We start from the raw sequence: 21,509 nt of genomic DNA, 5'->3' as shown, positions 1-21,509 counted from the left end.
CTACTCTACTCATACCCTCAGAATCTGTAGCTTGTTCAAAAACGCAATCGCCACCCAATCTGGCTGTGAAGACGACCACTGCAGCTGCTCAAACTTTGCCCCGGCAGTGTACGCCACAATCGGGACCAATCCGTCCTCCACCGGCTGCCCCATCGACAAGAGGTCCCAAATCAAAGCCTGCGAATCATCTCCCACCGTGCAAATGTGGCAGGAGCTATGCGGCGCCCACGCAATCGCATTCACACCGACCCGATGCCGCTGCAGCTCCACCACCAACAGCGTTGGGAAGATTCGAATTGAACCGAATATGAAGTGTACTCCTATTTCTCCTACGAATTGAACCTTCACTCATAGGCAAACGCAACAAGATTTCTTGAAATCTGAACAACTGCATAAAAAATTCAATTCAGCCAAACAAAAATTAATAAACAAAGAAGAAATTTGCAGAAAGATCAAAGCAAAACAACTGGTATATCCAAACGAATAAAGAAGCCTCAGATCTAGGAAATTTATGTAGAAACAAAACCTCTCTTTACTGTAGAAGTATTCAATTGAAAACATAGGATACCTTCAACACTCAAAATCAGTGAGACAGGTCTGAAATTGAGAACAACTGTTGCTGATGAAATTGAGATATAGTCAGAAGGATTTAGTTGCTTCTAATCATGAAGATCATCAACACCACATTATCATCATGGTAATTGATTGAATTAAACAATTAATTAAACTCCTAATTCATCGATTTGAGATTCAATGTACCACAAGAGTTATTCCTCGCTAGATCGGAGATGACAATAGCACGATCGAGTGGGCGATGGTGGAGCTCCTCCGCCACCCGGTGGCGAAGGACGAGCTCCGCCGCGTCGTCGGAGAAGGCAACGGATTCGAGGAAGCGCGGATCGACGATTTGTCGTACCTGCAGGCGGTGGTGATGGAGACATTGCGGCGGAGAAGGAGCCAGCCTCGGTTTCATCGTCGGAAGAATCGGTCAGGCCAGAGCAGGTGAAGAAGCGGCCGATTGCGTACAGATAGACGGAGAAGAAGCGAAGATTAGATTTTCATGAATTGACGAAAAGGAGAAACTGAGAGATGAAGACGACGCTGGTGAACGAGAGTAGTGTTTGACGACGATCAACAACAGCGATATGGCGGCGGCAATCGCCATTGTCGTCGGCGAAATTGGAGGGATGAAGATGAAGATGGAGGGCGATTGGTGGTAGCGATTTGGAAAAAAATGAATTTTGAGAAGAGGAGAGATGGATGTGAATTACCATTATGCCCTTTCATAATAAATTAATCTAAAAATATTTTTTGTGTGGCAAAATTTGGACCACTCATTTAATAAAAATGCGTCGCTGATATTGCATCTCATTTCTCAATTAGCCGAAATAATCTCAATTGATCACAATCCTATATATATATACGCATTTTTATTAAATGAGTGGTCCAGATTTTGCCACACAAAAAATATTTTTAGATTAATTTATTATGAAAGGGCAGAATGGTAATTTCATGATTTTAATTAGATTCTTAAGCTTGTGCTATTCAGCTACTCATCCTCTCAAAACTCATCCTAACACAGACGAATCCAACCAACTCCTTCCTCGCCGGAGTTGCCGCCAGAGGTGGAATCCCTAGCTCGTCGTCTAACGCCTCGAGCAGATAGCCTAGATCCGGCCGCAATTCGCTGGAATCTGATACCAATTCGACAATTCCTTCCTCAACCTCTCCGGATTCGCCGCAATCCGACACCGATTCGATGATTTCTTCCTCAGCCGCTCCGGATCCTTGACCGAAAGTGGGAGATGCAGTGATTTCCTCCTCGAAGCTCTTCATGAACAAGTCGAGGTCGTGGATGGAAGTGCAGAGATCGGAATCCTCGTCGATTCCGTCCAGCAGATCCTTCCCCGATCGCTTCACCTCCAGCGAGTCAATCTCCTCTGCCTTGGTCTCCGTTTCGTCTCTGGCATTTTGAATTCACGTGAACGCAGAGGGGATCTGGACTGACGACAGCTGCGGCGTCGATTCTGATAGAGTAGCAACTTGGAGAAACAATGGGTTTCTTGAGCTTGAGTGTATCTAATTTTGTGAAGGTGTGTTCTATTTTGGAGATCTAGGATCTGTCCAATTTGTGGTAGAAATCGAGAGAGAGGTGTTGGGGATGAAGAAGGTAGGAGAGAGAAGGCCAAAAACGTGAGAGAGGGAAGAGAGTTTGTTCTCGTTCCGGAATGGGAGTTTTTCTGCCTATTTTTAAAATTTTAATGTCAACTACATAACAATTCATGTCAACTATTGTTATTGACATAATTTATACGTAAAATGTTGTTGTTGACATTAATTATATAAATCGTTGACATGAAAATGTTTATTCTTGACATGAATTATATAGCTCGTTGAAATAATAACGTTTGTTGTTGACATGAGTTATATAGGTCGTTGACATAAATTTTATGAAAAATGTTGTTGACATAAATTATAAGTAAAACATTGTTGTTGACATGAATTATATGTAAAAAATATCTGTAAAAATGTTGTTGTTGACATTATAGTTGACATAAATAACGTTTGTTGTTGACATCGTAGTTGACATAAATAACGTTTGTTGTTGACATCGTAGTTGACATAATGTCTCTGTAGTTGACATCGTGCGATAATGATAATTATACCCCCTAGTTGACATAAATAACGTTTGCTGTTAGTTGTTGACATTTTAATACGAGTTTTTGACATTCGACATTCTCGGTATTGATATGTAAATTATAAGTGTTATTTGTTAGTTGTTGACATTTTAATACGAGTGGTTGACATTCGATATTCTCGATATTGATATGTGAATAGTAAGTGTTATTTGTTAGTTGTTGACATTTTAATACGAGTTGTTGACATTCGATATTCTCGATATTGATATGCGAATTGTAAGTGTTATTTGTTAGTTGTTTACATTTTAATACGAGTTGTTGACATTCGATATTCTCGGTATTGATATGTGAATTGTAAGTGTTATTTTTTAGTTGTTGACATTTTAATACGAGTTGTTGACATTAGATATTCTCGATATTGATATGTGAATTATAAGTGTTATTTTTTAGTTGTTGACATTTTAATAAGTGTTATTTTATTGAATGTTGAAGATTTGAAGATTTGAATGTTGAGGATTGAAGATTTGAATGTTGAAGATTTGAAGATTTGAAGATTTGAATGTTGAAGATTTGAAGATTTGAATATTTGAATGTTGAAGATTTGAAGATTTGAATATTTGAATGTTGAAGATTTGAAGACTTTGCAGCTAGAGTTTTAGAGAGGATTTTAGATAATGATTTCAAATACAATTTAATGAAAAGACAATTATACCCCCGTGTTGACATAATGTGATAGCTGTTGACATTAAGTTAATCTTGTGAATTAGTGGCTGAGATTGCATCTCATTTCTCAATTATGCCCAAAAATCTCATCCTAACAAGACCATATATATATATATATATAGGGATGTATTCAAATCCTTTTCACATCTTTTGTCCTTTTTCCTTCTTAATCCTAGCCCCACGATTTTGTCATCTGACGGTTAGATTAATGCCACGTGTCATTTAATAATGCACATTTTCATTCTAATAATGCACAGCGGCTAATAATGCAACATTATAGACTAATAATGCACATTTTCATTCTAATAATGCACAACGGCTAATAATGCAACATTATAGACTAATAATGCATTGATCACAACCATCCAATTCAAGGATCCAAGGACTGAGATTAAGAAGGAAATAGGACACTTAGGGTGCAAAGGAGCCTAACGCACCCTATATATATATATTTGTTCACCAAAATTATATGTACTTCAGCTAGATCAAGTGGCTGACATTTCAGTCTTTCGTTGGAGAGATCCGAGTTCGAATCTATGAAGGGCGTTAATTCTTGCACAATTTAGTTCTCATGCATATACTAACACTTCCTTTTTTTCAAATAGATACACTTTGCAATAATAAATTTTGTTAACACTTACTAATTCCAAATTGCACACTTTTGCAATAGTTATTCTCTTAATAGCTATTGTATTTATTATTAATGTTATTTAATATAAATCATTTTAAAAATTTTGGTTATTATAAAAAACAATACATACATAGTACTTAGTTGACATTATAAATATTCATAACAATCTCGTTATAAATATTCATAACAATCTCGATGTTACTCTTAACGACAATGATCATATGTATTTTTAAATATTGTCATCACCCTTTTATTATTTGTCATTCACTATAATCAACTCCTACTATATATCTCACAGCTTTCTTACCACTGATACTACAACTACTTGCATTGAGGTAAATATTAAAAAATAATAGTAATTTGAAATCATCAGATTCGAAATTTTGCGCCCACCACCAGGATAGTTTTGTTTTCAAAGTATGCTATTCTAATAAAATTTATATACAAAGTATATTTTTATGATGAACATGATGAGTCAAAGAACACAACAAAAGAAGTATACCAGAAGCGCGATCGTTCGCCGAGATCGATGGCACTACGTATGTACGTTCGGGCATAGTAATTTCCGGGGCTGTGCGCAAACGGGCGAGATAAAAAATAATTAAAAGATAAAAAGAATATCCATATAATGAAATGATGTTAGATAAGGAAGCACAAATAAGCGATAATAATGAAATGGAAGCAAAAGGTGGTTGTGGGGCTCAAAGAGTAGACGTGGCGGCGTGATAGAAGGGGAGGGTCACATGGGTTCTAGGGATTCATGTGACCGCATGTGCTCTTCGCCTCTTTATGAACTCCCGTGGACCCAACCGCCTCCCTATCCGGTTCCCCTTTCATTTCCCGTTTCGTAATTACTCCCTCATAGACCATAGTTTATTTCATTTCCATTTCAGTCTGCCTGTTATGTCATTTCATTTTTTTATATTTTTAATAGTAAATCTTATATTTAACTAATTCATTCCTACTCATATTTTATTATAAAATTAATATATAAAAATAAGATTCACATTGCACTAATTTTTTCAACTCAGTTTTCATTATATTTCTTAGAATCATGTCCAGTCAAAATGTGACAAACTATGTGAGACGGAGGAAGTACTTTAGATAAAGTTGTTGAGTATGAAAAAGCAGAATGAAAGGTGATTGAATATTTTAATGACGCGAGAGGAGAAATTAATTTGTTAACATCTTGAGTAAGATAAATTTAAAAATAAATATGGACATTTTGAATAGGGCGAAAAAATAATACTCCCTCCGTTTGATAGAAATAAATTATTTGGGGTTGACACGAATTTTAATATATAATTGGTAAAATAGTAAAATAAGAGCAAAGGAGAAAAAATAGTTATAATTGTGTAGTAGATGGTTTGGACGAACTAAAAAAAGACAATGAGTCATGTTCGTTAAGATGAATGAAGTATCATTTTAGCATTATGAGATATCCACGAAAATAGTTCAATTTCTTAAACAATTTTTTTTTTTTATATACTTTTCTCATTTTTTCTCCTCTCTTTCTCTTACATATCTATTTATTCTCCATGTCTCTTAATTTATTCACATTTTTATGCTCTTCTCTCTTGATTGACCAATATTTTTTTGGTTAAAACTCGTGGATTAACGGGAGATGGGTAATTAATCTAAAACAAAATCCGTGATCAGGGTATTATAAGTAGGCCCCACACCCGTTGGCATTTGACATTTTCTCCCCAACTCCCATTTTAACACCACTTCTTCCTCTTTCCCATTCCCTCACCTCACCACCACACCATGAATACCTCCCAAGACCTCTCCTCCTCCACCGCCACCGCCACCTCCACCTCCATCGCCTGCCGATGTAGGAAGAGGAGGAGCAAGAGGAGAAGAGATGAAAATCCGGATGAGGTGGATAAGAAGATAGTGGCGCTGCAGAAAATAATTCCCGGCGGCGAGAGGCTGGCGGTGGATGAGCTCTTTCAAGAGACGGCGGAGTATATATTTGCGTTGGAGAGCCAAGTCGAGGCATTGAGGTTTCTTGCTGCCTTCCTTCAAACTTCCCACAGCACAAACAGGAAGCTCGGTGCTTGATTTTTTTTGCTCCTTTTTTTCTTAAATTCTTTTTTTCTCTTTTTTTTTCATATTGGTCTATCTGTCCATCCCTCCTTTTTATGTATGGAATTTCATTAGGCCAAAAATATAAATAAATAATGGTTTATCACACTGAATTATAATAGTCGGTTTAGATATAGTACGTCATGATAGGAGGAGGAAAACGAATTTTGGTGTATATGGTTTTCAAGAATAATAGTAATATACTCCTACACAATTTTGGAGTACTACTTAGTCTCTATGTCCCTGAAAAATACTCCTACACTATTTTATCATTTTGATTTTGAGTCATTTCCATAAGTTAAATTAAGTTCAAATATATAACTTTTTTAACTAGTATATACCACTAATAATATAAATTCCGTAATTCAAAATAATATTCCATTACCTATTTTCTCTCTCTTTTTATACCTTTTTTTAATCTCTCTTTTATTTACTAATTACGTATTAAAATTTATGCAATATGTTAATTTGTCTACTTTTTTTTGGAATAAGAGAGTAGCATACTTTTCATGAGTAGATGCATCTACTCATAAAAAGTAAATGCTACTACTTCCTCGTCTCTTTAATAGAAATTACTATTATTGTGGACATAGATTTTAAAAAATGTAAAGCACAATGAATTGAATAGTGGAATATAAGATCCGCTTTTTTATATTGGTTTTAAAATAAAATGTGAGTGTAGTGAATTACTGGAATGTGAGACCAACGTATTTATCATTTATGGTAAAAATATAGTATAACTCTTATTGTGGGATGGATCAAAATGACAAAGTGTAATTCTTATTGTGGGACTGAGTGAGTATATCATTAAAGGTGGGTTTTAGAACATTTGTGTAAATATTAAATCGCAGTTTTAATTAGACTTACGATTCTCTGCTATTTGCCTAACATTTTCTGATGTTCCAATTCCAACTTGTGTTGGTGTGTCCATTATATAAGCACATGTCTCAAATGGTATTTCAAATGAAAATATGTTGCGTTGAAATGCAACGATGACGAAGTGAACAAACATCAAACTAGGGACTATTTCTCCTGTCATTAATCCATTGTACTATTTAGATAGTTATATTGGATTTTTTTAATCCTCTGTCTTTAAAGAGTATGAATTATTTTCTTTAGTATGAATTATTTTCTTTTTCGTTTATCCTTAAAAAGCATGAATTTTCCAATTTTAAAAAATTCAAACATCATACTATCTCGATACATCATTTTATTTACAACTTATACCATCATCTTAAATTATATGTTGAACGATGACGAAGTGAACAAACATCAAACTAGGGATCATGTCATTAATCCATTGTTTTCATATAGATATATATCCATTTATGTTCTAACTCTCTCTTATCTCTCTTCTCGCCGTTCTCCACACAATCCACAAAAACAAGAAGTCCGATTCCGATCGAGAACGCCGCCGACGCCGATTATCTCTTGTTGGCCATGAGTTGGATGTCTTCGTACCCTCAGTTCCGCTCCACCGACGGACTTATCAATGTCAAAGCAACATATTTGAGGAAGATGAAGTCCATTCTCCTCATCTAAAGCAAATGGAACAAGGTCCGTCGGCTAACCCTAGTGTCGGCGTCGAAGTCGAGCCCCACAACGAAGTCCCTAAGGAAGAAGAAGACGACGAACCCTAGTTCTTCCGACCGTGGAGCTCTGCTGTTCAATATTCCAGAAATCGATGAGGATTTTGAGAGGAGGACTAAGCTCTGACACAATTTTCAGGACCTATTTGATCACAATTATGAATACCATGGACTAGTTTGATGTTTATTATGTTGATGGTGTGCACTGGTTTTTCCATGGTAGGTAGTACTTATTTTTTTATGGTGGATACTTGACTTTGATGGTGGTTTTTGATTGTGTCAGTGACACAGAAACTTGTTTTTTTAACATCATTTGGCACTGGACTTGAATTATATTGTAAAATGTTTGGAACCTATTTGATGTTGATTATGAATATTATGGACTACTTTGATGTTTATTACTCCCTCCGTCCCGCTTTAGCAGTCCCATTGACTTTTCTACCATCTTTTTGTAAAAATGATAAAAAATAGTTGAAGTGGAGAAATGGTAAAATAAGAGAGACAATAATGTAGATAAGACTCTTCTCTATATTATTCTCTCTCTTAATTTACCATTTCTCATCTTTAACTATTCTTTTATCATTTTTACAAAAAGATGGCAAAAAAGTCAATGGAACTGCTAAAGCGGGACGGAGGGAGTAACTTGTATGTTTTCTGATTCAGATTCACATTCAAAATTCCATCCAGATTTGCTAATCGAAATTAAAAAATTCATATCATAATGGTATATCGTAGCAGATAGATTGAAAATCAAATTCGGATACAAAATCCATCCACATGCTGGTGTTGTTGATAAAGATAAAACTTGGGTTCTTGGGGAAAAAAGAGAAGGAGAAATGAAAAATGTCAAGTGAAACGCGTAAATACATTTTAAAGTTTGCATTTTCAAATATCTTATAAACTTTGTTTTTAATTTTTTGCATTTTTAATTTTATATTTTTAATTTTACATTTTCAATTTTTTTAAAAAAATAAAAATAAAATCAGCTACGGTAATCAAAATTGCCTAATCAGGTCAAAATTTCGTTAATCGACGGTTGACCGTCAAAACTTGACGGAACCGTCAAAAATAGACCTTATCGACACAGATTTCATTTCTTATGGACTCATTTTCAAAAAGTGAATGTTTTGGACCAAATTCGTATTTCGATCATATGTTTAGGACCAAAATTGACCTTTACTTTATCTTAGAATTATATACTACCTCCGTCCTATAAAAATATGACAATGAATATAACATGAGAATTGATACAAAATTGGTAAAATAAGAGAAATGAGGAGAATGATAGTTAAGTAGTGTTAGTGGATAGTGAGACCTACATTATTAAATTGATATAACTTTCTAAAAATAGAATGCACATATTTTTGTGGGACGGACGAAAATAGAAAGTGCACCTATTTTTATGGGACCGAGGAAATAATAATTTTATTTTGATATGATCATAGGCACCTACAAAATTTCAACTGGTGTGCTGAGTATCTATACAAAGTAAAATGCAAGTTTTGAAAGAAGTAACAAGAATATCATTGTTATTAAATTAAATTAATGTACTCCCTCCATCCACGAAAAATAAGATACATTGTGAATTGCACGAGTTTTAATATGGAATTGGTAAAGTAAGATAGAAGGAAAAAAATAAGAGAGAATTAGTGTTAGTGGAATGTGGGGTCCATATTATTAATAAGAGATAAGGGAAAAAAGTAAGAGAGGAGTTGTTGAAAACATTCTTTTTTTGAATCTGCTCTATTTTTCGTGGACAACAAAAAATAGCAAATGTGCTGTATTTTTCGTGAACGGAGGGAGTATTAGTTCTGGTAAAATTTTAAATGTTGTACGGGGAAAGTTACGTAAATAAATTGATTATGTTGAATAATATGTGGACATTGTGTTGGACTTATATATTAATTGAATTGGGCTGGTGATGCACTATTTTTTAGCACTATAAATACCTGCAAATATACAAAGTAGGAATAGTATAGCTAAAGGTCATTACCTGTTATCGAACACGGGGAAAACAAACACAGACTGTCTATCTTCTACTAAGACTCAATTACTATCTCAAAAACCGAAAGTTTTGGGAATTTTTTGAAAAATGAAAACAATAGAAAGAAAATAACAACTAATTGCAGATAAATCACAGTGATAAAATATAGAGATAAGGGGAATTCCAGGGATGTGTGTTCACAGTTATGGTTATACAAATTCCAAACTACAATACCGTAGCACAGTTATTACTTTGATAGAACTAGTCATCTAGCTTATACTCATGCGATACAAACGTTGATTACAATATTAGGGTTGTCAATCCTAACACGTAACTCCAAAAAGCTCCTAAGACCCTTGAAAAGTCCTCACTCTCAATTAACAGTGCCGTTTTAAGGGAAGCTAATTGTAGCGTCTACAAAGTGGACCTAACTCGCTAGAACTCTCTCACAGTTATGAAGCAAGTTATATTAAATCATACATAATTGTGTCACTAAATCATGCAGCTTCGAGATTAACTTAGGGAAGATACAAAGCAAAAACAAAACGGATATTAAATAGAAAACTGAAATTGTATAACCAAAGTCGTTATTAACACATCCCTAGAATCCTGTGAGTTTAGTTTCACATGGAGGAATGAGCTAAACACATAGATTGAAGGGAAGACAATTTGAACATAAAACTAAAGCAAATAAAACCCGTAGCTTAAATCCTTGTCGTTCTTGATGTTCTTGAAATTCTTCTTCAACTCCTTGCACAATGACGTACTCTAGCTTTTAATCTCTGGGAATTATTTTGCAAAAAGAAGCTCTCTCTTTGATGAAGTTTGAGGTCATATTTATAGGGGAATGTCAATCCTCATTGTAGAAGGAAAAGATATTTAAAATATGGTAAATCTTGGAGTAGATCTAGGGCAATTAAGATTCGTCGCCTTTCTCCGGCAGGCCGCTGCACATTCCGCGGCGGTCGCTGCGTTGCAGTCCAGAGTGTCGGTACCTTCGGCGGCGGGCCGCCGCATGACTTCCGGCGGTCGCTGGGCGAGACTTGTTTCCAAGCATGGATTTCCGAGGTGGGCCGCTACAGATCACTGACCGCCGGGCGCCGGCGGTCGCCAGTCGCCGTCTGAACTCCAGATTTCCAGAATTTGCGTTTTGACTCCCTTTTTTGGCTCCAATATGCACATTTCTCACCAAACACGTAAAAATTCCACAATGTATAAAATATGCAATTATTGGAAATGTAGAGTGACTTTGACATAAAAATCGGACCAAATAATGGCCTTAAAACAGTGCAAAATCCGAGCGTATCAGCTGGGCTGATTTAATTAATTACTTAGGCCCAATATTTGGTGAGGGCAGCCCATTGCTTGACTGGTCCGTTACTTACCTGGTGTCGCTGATGGCCGCCACGTAGCACCTCCACGCAGATCATGGGTCTCAGTCATTGGATGAGAATTGTGTTTGGTTTGTGTGTTATGTACACCACGTCTTTCTCTGTTCCCTCATTCAACTGATATTCTCTCTCTCTCTCTTGCGATACTCCCTACCTTCTCTCTACTTTCTCCCTCTTGTTCTCCAACAGTTGTTCCTGGTCATCTTTTCCGATCTTCTGTTTCCACCGATGATTCTCGGTTTTAGAAAAATTCCTCGATTTAGATCTTGAGTATGACAGTTTCTTCAGTTTCCTTCTCAGATCTAGGGTTAGGTCTTACTATGGTGTTAGATCCGGTTGTGATTGGAGATGTTCTTGAGAGTTCTTGTGTTGTGAAGTAGAGATCCAAGTGATTCGTGTTGATCCATGTGTTGAGTAGGCTATTGTTGGCGGTAGTCGGTGAGACTGAGGTTTCTGACAACTAGTTCAACGGTGCTTCTCTTGTGACTGTTGGGTTGAAGCTAGTCCAACTTAAAACACGAAAACAGAGTATAAACCAAAAAATAAATAGCATAAAGAAATGGATACCTTTTCCTAATTTAGAGTGAGATTAGATTAATGTTAAGAACACAAACTTAGGTGGTGTGGATGTAGGGTACAACACAATTGATAATTCCATCAATAATAACAAGAAAAAGGTCCTAGCACAATGAACAACACATAAATATGGCAAGTGAACCAAACTCAAGCACCATCAAGATTCAATCAATTCATCAAATTCTCATAATAGTAGTGATAAAAAATTAATCCCAGTGCACCAAAGACAAAATTGAAGCAAATTAAGTGCATTATTTAGCAACAATTATCCAAAACAGAAACTCTAATCAGCAAAAATCAATGTTTTCTGTGAGCATTGAAGTAGCATGTGACAGCAGCAGCAGTGGCAATGGCTGTGACCATCCACCTCCTTCCACCGCCGATCTCCCAAATCACCCTCTCCTTCTCATCCAAGCACCTCTGCATTTCCTCCTCCGCCAAATCTTCCGATTCTAATTCTTCCATATTCCTTTCCAAAACCTAGATTCGCTCATCTCTAGCATTGATACGCTCGGATTTTGCACGGTTTTAAGGCCATTATTTGGCCCGTTTTGAGTGTTAAAGCTGCATTACATGTCCATTATTTGCATATTTTATCCATTTTGGTATTTTGACGTGTTTTGTGAGAAATGTGCAAAACAGAGCAGAAAAATGGCATGAAAAGGTGAATTAATCCGGAAGCAGGAGCTGAAGGACGCCCAGCGGGCCGCTGGAACAAGTGCAGCGGTCGCTGCAAAGACTCCAGAAGGCTCTAACACTCTCCAGCGGTCGCTACACCCTTGCCCGCGACCGCTGGGAAAACGCAGCGCACGATAGCTATATTCAAACTCAATATTCCGGCGATCCTGAAGTTCGATCAGGGCGTTCTACATACCATTCTGTTCGTCTTGAAAAGAGCTTAAATATGGTACCAAGATCATCTCAATCGGAGTTCTGTGGAGAGAGTTATGACCGTTCTACCAAAGTCGCGCAAAGCTACCAGCTGCAGTTTAGGCGGAAATTTAAAGAAGGAAAGAAATATTACCTTGTGAAGCCAAATCTTTTCCTTCTACTATGGAGAACGAAAATTTCATCTTTCCTAATGATTGGAGGAAACTTATTACCAAATTGAAATCTTTCTCAAGCCTATATATACCCATAACCTCATCCATAGCCCCAAAAGGGGAGCCTTCATGGCTCCTCCCTCCATTCTCCAACCCTAATTTCTTCATCCATTATTCCATCACCATTCTTGGGGATTGAAGCAAGGCAAGAGGAGCATGGAGACTTCAAGATTCATCTTTGGGTTTTGTTTGTTTATTTTATGTCTCGTACTTTAATTACTGTTTTAGTTCTTCTATGGATTGCTAATCAATAGAATTTTGAGGTTTTGATAGTATTTGACTTTTATGTAGTTCTTTTTATGTTTAATGTTCAGAACTCGTTTCCACCTGATTTTTCTTGAACTTTTGTTCGACTAATTGGTCGTTACCTTGATTATTGTTAAAGTTTGATCGGTGATAGCTTTGATTGGTTTATCTTATATGTTCATACAATAATTGTGACATGAGTATTGATGCATGATAGGGAGAAATCGTGGTAAAACTTGAGTCGGATGAACGTAGAACTAATTAGAATAACTAAAGAGTTAGTGAAATCATTATACTTGAAATTCCTCTATTTGCCTAATTCTATCTTCTTTGCTTTTATTGTTTTACTTTATTTATTTATGCTTAGTTAAACCAAATCTCTTATTTCTCTAGATAGTATTTGATGCTTAGTACATAATAGCCAGTTGCAATTATATTCCCCGTGTTCGATATCCCAGTACTGACGTTTAGCTATACTAGATCTACCATGTATACTTGCAGGTATTTTTAGTGCTAAAAAATAGTGCATCAAGCATCCAATTCCACCACCAGCGACGCCTTTTTCCTCTCCGCTGCCTCCAATTCAGCGTCCGATTCCTGCAGAATGTGACGCAGCCTCGAATCTCTCCTTTGAGATCCGCCACATCACTGTCCATATGAATCGTCGTATCGGCACTCAATTCGCCAACAGATGCCCTCAGCATCTTTATTTGTAGCATGTAATCCTTATGTTTCCTAATTATATTATTATGCTCCTCCATATCACTCATCTTTTGATCCAGATCACCAATCTCGTTGGAATCTGCATACTCAGCATCGCCCGCCATTAACGATTCCTATAAACACACACAAAAATCCAAAAATTAAAATAACACAATTCGATCGCAAATCCTGAAATCATCGAATTGCAAAATAAAACAGAGAGAAAACTATTAAAAATGGAGATTTACGATTCAGTTGTTCTCAGATTGATTTCGTGAAATGAAAAAATTCAACAACCAAAAAAGAGAAAGCTATAAGCGACCTGTGGTGTGCGGCAGATTTGTAGGGTTTATGGGATTTTCACTTGAAAATGGAAATGTTGTTTTCAATCTCCCGTGATTATATCGCGTACTCTATCCATTCTGGGGGTGTTCGGTTTGCAAGATTGTATCCGAAATTAACTTTGTACTATGTTTGGTTCATGAGATTCAACCCCCACAACTCAATACCAGATAGATAATCATGAGATAATTAGTCATAGCTATAGGCTATGACTAAAATAATCTCACAACTCAATCCTAGATTGTATCTTGGTATTATTTTATCTTGGAAACCAAGCACAACCTCTATATTAATAGAGTCATTTTTCTTTTTTAGGACGTTCCAATATACTCCCTCCGTCCCTAATAATTTGCCACCATTTGACCCGACACGGGTTTTAAGATATGCAATAGAAAGTGAGTTGAAACAGTTAGTGGCATGTGAATCCTATATTTTTATACTCCCTCTGTCCCATTCAAGATGACCACCTTTCTTTTTTTTTTTGTCCCAATCAAGATTACCACTTTCCAATTTTAAATATAACCTCCTCTCTCCTCTGTCCTTATTAAAATATTCAACTACATTTTTCCTCTCTACATTATTCCACCTAACAACACTTCCTAAAATCTCGTGCCATTGAAGAATGTGGCCATCTTGAGTGGGACGGAGGGAGTATTAGTTTTATAATAAAATGTGAGTATGAATAAGTTAGTGGAATGTGGGGTCTACTACCAAAAATGGTAAAAGTGAAAGGTGACAAATTTTTTGGGACGACGAAAAAGGAAATAAGTGACAAATTTTAAGTGACGGATGGAGTAATTGAGTAATTTTTATTTTAGGCAAAAAGTAATTCTCTCTAGGCCATCCACATCCCTGTTCAATACTGTCTCATCCCTTAACTATTCATGGGCCCCTCTGCACTTTTTACACCATCTCTTAACTAAGAGACAACACCTGCAACCTTTCATCTCTTAACCATCTCATCCCTTAACTATTCATTCAATTTCATTTTTTATTTTTATTTCCAACAAATTAAATTAATAAAAACACACTTCATTAAATAAAAGAAAATTACCATTTAAAATCCAAAAAAAAACACATAATTAAAATCTTAAAAAAATAAAAAAGATATAATTTAAAATACTAGAATTAAAAACTACACACTTAAATTATAAAAACAACTCCACTGACGAATCATCCCCCGAAGGCGGTGGCGGTGCACCCGTTTGAGGCGGAATACCAAGTTGTCTTGCCAGATACGCAATGCAGGCAAGATGGGCTTCATATTGGTCAGTTGTCATGTGGGAAGTTTCAGTCATCGTGGCGGTGAAGTGCATAGACATTAGGGAGGGCGGCGGCGTGCCTTGGGGAGCCCACTTGGCATGATTCGCCTCGACCCCTCCCTGCGCGAGCTCAAGCCGTCTTTGCCGCCTTGTTCTCTTGCGGCCGACGTCGTGTATCGGAGGAGCCCCCTGCATCGGATGTCAGGAACTCAACCTCTTGTGAGGTGTTGCCTTCCCCACCCTCATTCGACGAATATTGGCCACCTGCCTTGTGCTTCGTGCGTTTTGAGCTCGAGCCCGTGCTAGACTGGACACCGGCAGCCCACCTATCAAGCTCTTTGACCGACTGCCAAACATCGGGATATTTGAATTCTTTGCCGGTGTCAGCTTTAAAGACTCGCAAAGCCGCTCTCGGAATGTTGGCTCCACTGGCTCTGCTTTGGTAATTCTCCGCTTCATGCTTGTAGAACCCACAAAATATTTTGATATCTTCGTCGGCTCACTCAAAATGACTACGAAGCATCTTCATGTTGCGGCAGAAGGTCCCCCTCGGCTTTTTCTCATTGTATACGTCGATGACCTTATCCCAAAAACACTTGCGGGTTTGTTGATTCCTGACGATGGGATCGTACGACGTGCTGATCCAAGCGTCGAACAGTGCCATCATCTCCGCGGAGCTGTATGGATGACGACCCACGTCCTCCACCGCCTCGTTTTATCTCTTTTACTCTATACTCTCTTACTTTGTTCACCTTCCACTTAACACACTATTCTTAATCTCCGTGTCGAAAAGAAATGCCTCAATTAATAAGGAACGGAGGGAGTAATGATTTAATTTTAATTATTTACTATATAATTATTATTACTACTACTACCTCCGTCCCAAGGAGATGACCACTTCCTTAGGCGGTACGAGATTCTATACAAATTAATTTTTAGTATTGAATGAAGAAAATAAAGTAAAAGAGAGGGAATAAATTAGAAATAAAAGTATTTATATTTTTAATAATGAGTCATCTTAGTCGGTACAAACAAAAAAGAAAAGTGAGTCATCTTCGGTAGGGTTGAGGGAGTATTATTTTATCTAAATCTAATTATTTTGAATTTTGTAAGAGTCTTATAAAAATTAATATAATATAATACTTCCTCCGTCTCAAGGAAGATGAACCCTTTCTTGGCGGCATGAGATATTATGCAGCTTTGTTTTGTGTTTAAGTGGAAAGAATAAAGTAAGATAGAGAGAATAAACTAGAGATAAATGTGTTTCCAATTTTAGTAATGAGTTATCTTGGTTGGGACAAACAAAAAAGAAAAGTAATTCATCAAAACGAGTGCAGAAAATGAAATGTCTCTATTACTGTGGAACGGAGGGAGTAATAATTATTACTATTATTTTCTTATGATAGAATTTTACTTTATTTTTAATTAATTATATTATTATTAATAAAAATTTAATTAGTTTTACATCACTCCGTCCCACAAGAATATGCACTTTCTAATTTTGGAAACTATTTTCTATCTAATAAGGTGTGACTCAATCTTCATTAAAAATATTTTAATTTTTTTTCTCTCTTTTCTCTCTTACCTTACTAATTTTGCATTAAACACATGTGTTGAAGCCAAAGTGCAAATTTTTGGGACAGTGAGAGTATTTAATTAGATATATAGAGTTATACCCTACATATGATTTATAGAGATCAGTAGTTAATAAGGACATTTAGTAAAGTAAGAGGTATGAGAAGAAGAGTGAGAAGAAGAGTGATTAAAATAATGTCAGTGGATCGTCAGACTCACATTATTATTAATGTTTAATGGTTGATCCTAGTATTATAAGTTATAAATAAATTGATTTAAGCTATTTTTATAGCACGGACGGAAAGGAAAGTGTCCCTATTTTTATGGGACGGACGGTGAACAAAAGTAAGATTAACATATATGATATCCAAAGATCGGACGATGCCTTGCACTTCTCTATGTGGAGAAACTTTTTTACCCAATTCCTATCGATGAATTTAAAGCACGATTGACCACTCAAATGATCTCTATTGTCGTCCGGGCCACAAATACGATCTCTATGTCTTCGGAAGAGATCTTGCACTCCTAAATAGAAGTCTTCCAGAAAATGTAATATCAGCTTTATTAAACCTACTAGAAATTGTTTCTTATGAAAATCATAATGCACAATTTCGACCTGATGTCGATCTTTGAATCCTTCTCTAACTTGGGACTGAGGATCCATATTTTTACATCTTCAATACCAAACATCAATCTTCTGACTCATTCTCATAGATCTGGCCTATTGCCATATATCGTTTTTGGCTATTTCATTTAGTTAATAATTTGCGAAGAACTCGGACTAGAAAACAGGGAACAAAAGAACGAGCTCTTTAGAGCATCCACAGTAGGACACCCTAGCCAATAGCCTAGTACTAGAACTAACCATAAACACATCCTGCACATCACTAGGACTTCCCACAGCCTGCCACATCATCAGCCCTTCCCACAACCTAGTAATAGCCTAGCACTAGGACTAGCCGACGCCCTAGTCAATAAAACAAATTCACAAATACGGAATTAAAATTTCGATACAAATACGGAGAAAATACAACTATTTTATTTCATATAAAAAAACATACATATTTCAAATTTTTTTAAAAAATACCTAGTGCAAAAAAAAAAAGAAAAAAAATACCATTTTTAAGCTTCACACACGCGGCCCACGTCTCACTCTTCGGAGCCGCCTTGGCCATCCCCGGCGGCATCGAGCCGTATATATAGAGTTGGAAATAAATAAAAAATCCGCTCGCCGACGGTTAGCCGATCGCGTCAGCATAATAGCGGACGGGCGATCGACTAACGCCCTCCAACCGGGGACGACCGCTCGTCCACCCCGTTCGTCCGACCCGCGTTCGCCGACTCCAATAGCCGACAAACGCGAAACCCGAGTTGCTAGCCGGTCGCTAGGGCGTGCGTTTGTCCGCAATTGCGGATGCTCTTACGAGTGGAGAGAAATGAAATTGCCAAGTGTCAATGGAGAGCTAAGTGTATTTTCCTAATTTTCTTCTTCCTCATTATAAATAAGTAGATATATCGTTAGGTTAGGTTAGGGATAGAAGGAATTATGGACAAGATTAATCCATCTTGCTCCTAAATTAAAATAATTTATTTAATACCCAACGAAATACTCCCTCCGTCCCATAATAAGAGTCGCATTTTGCCATTTCAGTCCGTCTCACAATAAGAGTCACATTTTGTATTTCGGTCCGTCGCACAATAAAAGTTACATTTCACTTTTACCATAAATGGTAAGTAGATATCACATTCCACTAACTCACTTTATTCACATTCTATTATAAAATTAATATAAAAAAAGTGGACCTCATGTTCCATAATAACTTTTCCAATCCACTATTTTTTACATTTCTTAAAACTCGTGCCTACACCAAATATGACTCCTATTGTGGGACAAAAGTAGTACTCCACGAAGAGGAGTCTCGTTTTTCCATTTTAGTCCGTCTGCGAATCGGAGTCCCTGGAGTCCCGGTTCACTTTTACTATAAATGGTAATAGGTTACCAACCTTCCACTAACTCATTTCGCTCACATTTCATTTAAAACTAATAAATACAAGTGTTTTTTCCACCCACTTTTCTTAACATTTCTTAAAACTCGTGTCGCCCATAAATGAGACTTCTAATGGTGGACGAATGTAGTATTAATTAATTATCACTTCTCTGGAAATTAATATTGACCACATGTTTGTAACCAAATTACAAATCAATTTGAAGCTCCTTATAATTAAATGATTTCCTTGTACTCCCTCCGTCTACGAATAAGAGTCCCATTTCTTTTCGGCACGAGTGTTAAGAAATGTTAAGAAAAGTGGATGGAAGAAAGTTAGTAGAATTGGAGTCTCACTTGTACACATTAGTTTTAAATGATATGTGAGTGAAATGAGTTAGTGGAATGTGGGGACTTTTTACCATTTATGGTAATTATGATGAATCGGGACTCCTATTCGTGGACGGATTAAAATGGAAAAAAGGGACTCTTATTCGTGGATGGAGGGAGTATTTAAGATCTTCAACATCAATGTTAGTTTAATTTGATTAATATTTTACAAGTTTTTGGTTTAGTCCAAGAACTTTTTTTTGTTGTACCGGAATAAATTACTCCCTTCGTTTATGAATAAATGTCTCATATTTGATTGGCTCGGGTTTTAAGAAATTGTTTGACTTTGTAAATAAAAGTAGATAGAAAAAAATTGTGGAATTTGAGTCCTACTTTTATATGGAGTATTAGTTTTATAATAAAATGTGAGTGAAATGAGTTAGTGGAATGAGGGGTCCACCTACCAAATATAGTAAAAGTGAAATAAGACATTTATTGGCGGACGGGTGAAAAAGGAAAAATGAGACATTTAATGGCAGAAGGTGGGAGTAGAAAAAACTATGTTTGCGTACAACTAAACCTTGTCAGGGCCGAGATTCCGCTCCAAACTTTGTTTCTTCGTTGTTATCTCTTTTCAGTCTTTTTTTTTGTATCAAAACCTGATAAACACGTCAAAATACTAAATGAAGAAACACGTGTAATAAGGAACATAATTGACATGATATGTAATCAATACATGCAAAGTTTAGACCGTAAAAACATAGAAATTCCGTGTTTACAACTAATTAGGCAATTGGTAACGTCCGTATAAATGTGTATCTTCAAGCTACCTTAGTTATTTTGTGTGCGCAGTGTGTTGTATGTGTGCAATGTGTTTGTGCAGTGTATTTATTTTCAGTGAATGCGTACATTGTGTTTTTAGTGAATGTGTACAGTGTGTGGTGCAATGACGGACCCAGGTGGGGTCGAGTGGGTTCGACCGACCCCACCGTCGTCCGCCGAGAGCTGCCGGAAACTCCATTAAAGGACCTCCGAGATCCGGTGCAACTCCACCTTCGACCCCACGGAGCTCCGCCTTGACGCCAAGGGACAGATCTCCACCGCAATTCTTCATCCTTTGCGGGAAATAAAATAAATAGAGAATAACAATTGAAGGTAATAGATGAGAGAGACGGAGAGGAAGAGGAGAGGTCGCCGCTGTGGAAAGAACGATGGAGACGAAGACTGTTCTAATTCTTACTTTTCTATAAAATGGCTAAATAATTGGGCCTACTCTAAAAAATTGACAAGAGTTAAAATAAGTTATTGATTAATTAAGAGTAATTATAATTATAATGTTCATTATATTAATGATAATTTCATTATATTTTTTTTGAACTTTTTTTGTAAAATTATTGATAAACATATTAGTTTTAAAATATTTAAGTTAGAAAATAAACTATCTAAAGTAAAAAAATTTTAAAAATAATTATTTAAATATTATATTTATTATTATTTTTTATTATATTCGACCCCACGAGTTTCAATTCCTGCTTCCGTCATTAGTGTGGTGTGCACAATTTCTTCAAATTCAGTTTCATACCACTTGCTTTATTTTACCAAACAAAAAAATTTGAATTGAATTATAAACGGGTCTAAAAATTAGAATAAGATATACAATACTATGAGAAACACACATTAAAAAATACAGCATCAGTAGTTGATTGGTTTGAATATATATGGTTCAATTACTGGTTAAAAAAGGGTACATAATAATTTATCATTCATATACAACAGTTGTGGAAAGCGTGGAGTTACAAAAGAGTAAAAGCTCAGACAATCACACATTATATTATTTGCTTAGACAGATTTGCACTATAAATGATCCACAAAAACTACTCAATAATTGTTTTGCAATAGTCTGTATAATAGCTGTATTTTGAAGCCACACAGTTATTTAAATAAATAGAGAAGTGGCATTGCCAGAGCTGCAAGCTGCATAATTCTTCTCATTTACTACAGCAGCGCCATGAGTTATCCACCACCTACTCACATAAAATTCAGTTATGAGAAGGGGAGAAAGTATGATCCATTTTGTCGGAGTTTAACAATGATAATTGATTTCTAAATCAAACACTTATACTCCTCATGTCCTCTGTTAACTGAAACGGGTTTTAAGAACTGTCGTGTAAAGTGAGTGGAAAAAAAATTAGTGGAATGTGAGTTATACTTTTATGCGTCAATTTTATAATAAAGTGTGAGTGGAATGTGTAGTCCATTACCAAAAGTAGTAAAAAGTAAGAGTGCCAATTAATTGGGGACATACGAAAAAGAAAAATTTGTGCCAATTAATAGGGCCGGAGG

At 36.3% G+C, this 21,509-nt stretch overlaps 2 protein-coding genes and 1 pseudogene across 2 annotated transcripts; 1 reads left to right on the top strand and 2 right to left on the bottom strand.

Moving 5' to 3' along the window:
• Positions 1–9: 9 nt before the first annotated feature.
• LOC148930372 (uncharacterized) lies at positions 10–973 on the bottom strand. The gene is made up of 3 exons (XM_089066447.1): positions 760–973; positions 569–619; positions 10–329 (listed from the first exon to the last, which is right to left on the bottom strand). The coding sequence occupies exons 1-3, from the start codon at positions 971–973 to the stop codon at positions 10–12; spliced, it is 585 nt and encodes a 194-aa protein (XP_088922573.1).
• A 4,712-nt stretch (positions 974–5,685) lies between these two features.
• On the top strand, positions 5,686–6,189 carry LOC125210747 (transcription factor PAR2-like). The gene has a single exon (XM_048110330.2). It carries the CDS (start codon positions 5,761–5,763, stop codon positions 6,055–6,057), a length of 297 nt encoding a protein of 98 aa, XP_047966287.1. The 5' UTR covers positions 5,686–5,760; the 3' UTR covers positions 6,058–6,189.
• Positions 6,190–15,304: 9,115 nt separating this feature from the next.
• On the bottom strand, positions 15,305–20,280 carry LOC148930371 (uncharacterized; annotated as a pseudogene).
• Positions 20,281–21,509: the final 1,229 nt, after the last annotated feature.

Source organism: Salvia hispanica, chromosome 3 (assembly GCF_029641045.1).
Source record: "Salvia hispanica isolate PSC_SH4W2 chromosome 3, Shi_PSC_v1, whole genome shotgun sequence".
Lineage (NCBI taxonomy): Eukaryota > Viridiplantae > Streptophyta > Magnoliopsida > Lamiales > Lamiaceae > Salvia > Salvia hispanica.
The sequence above is the reverse complement of the archived record's forward strand: the minus strand, read 5'-3'. Positions and strand labels throughout refer to the sequence as shown.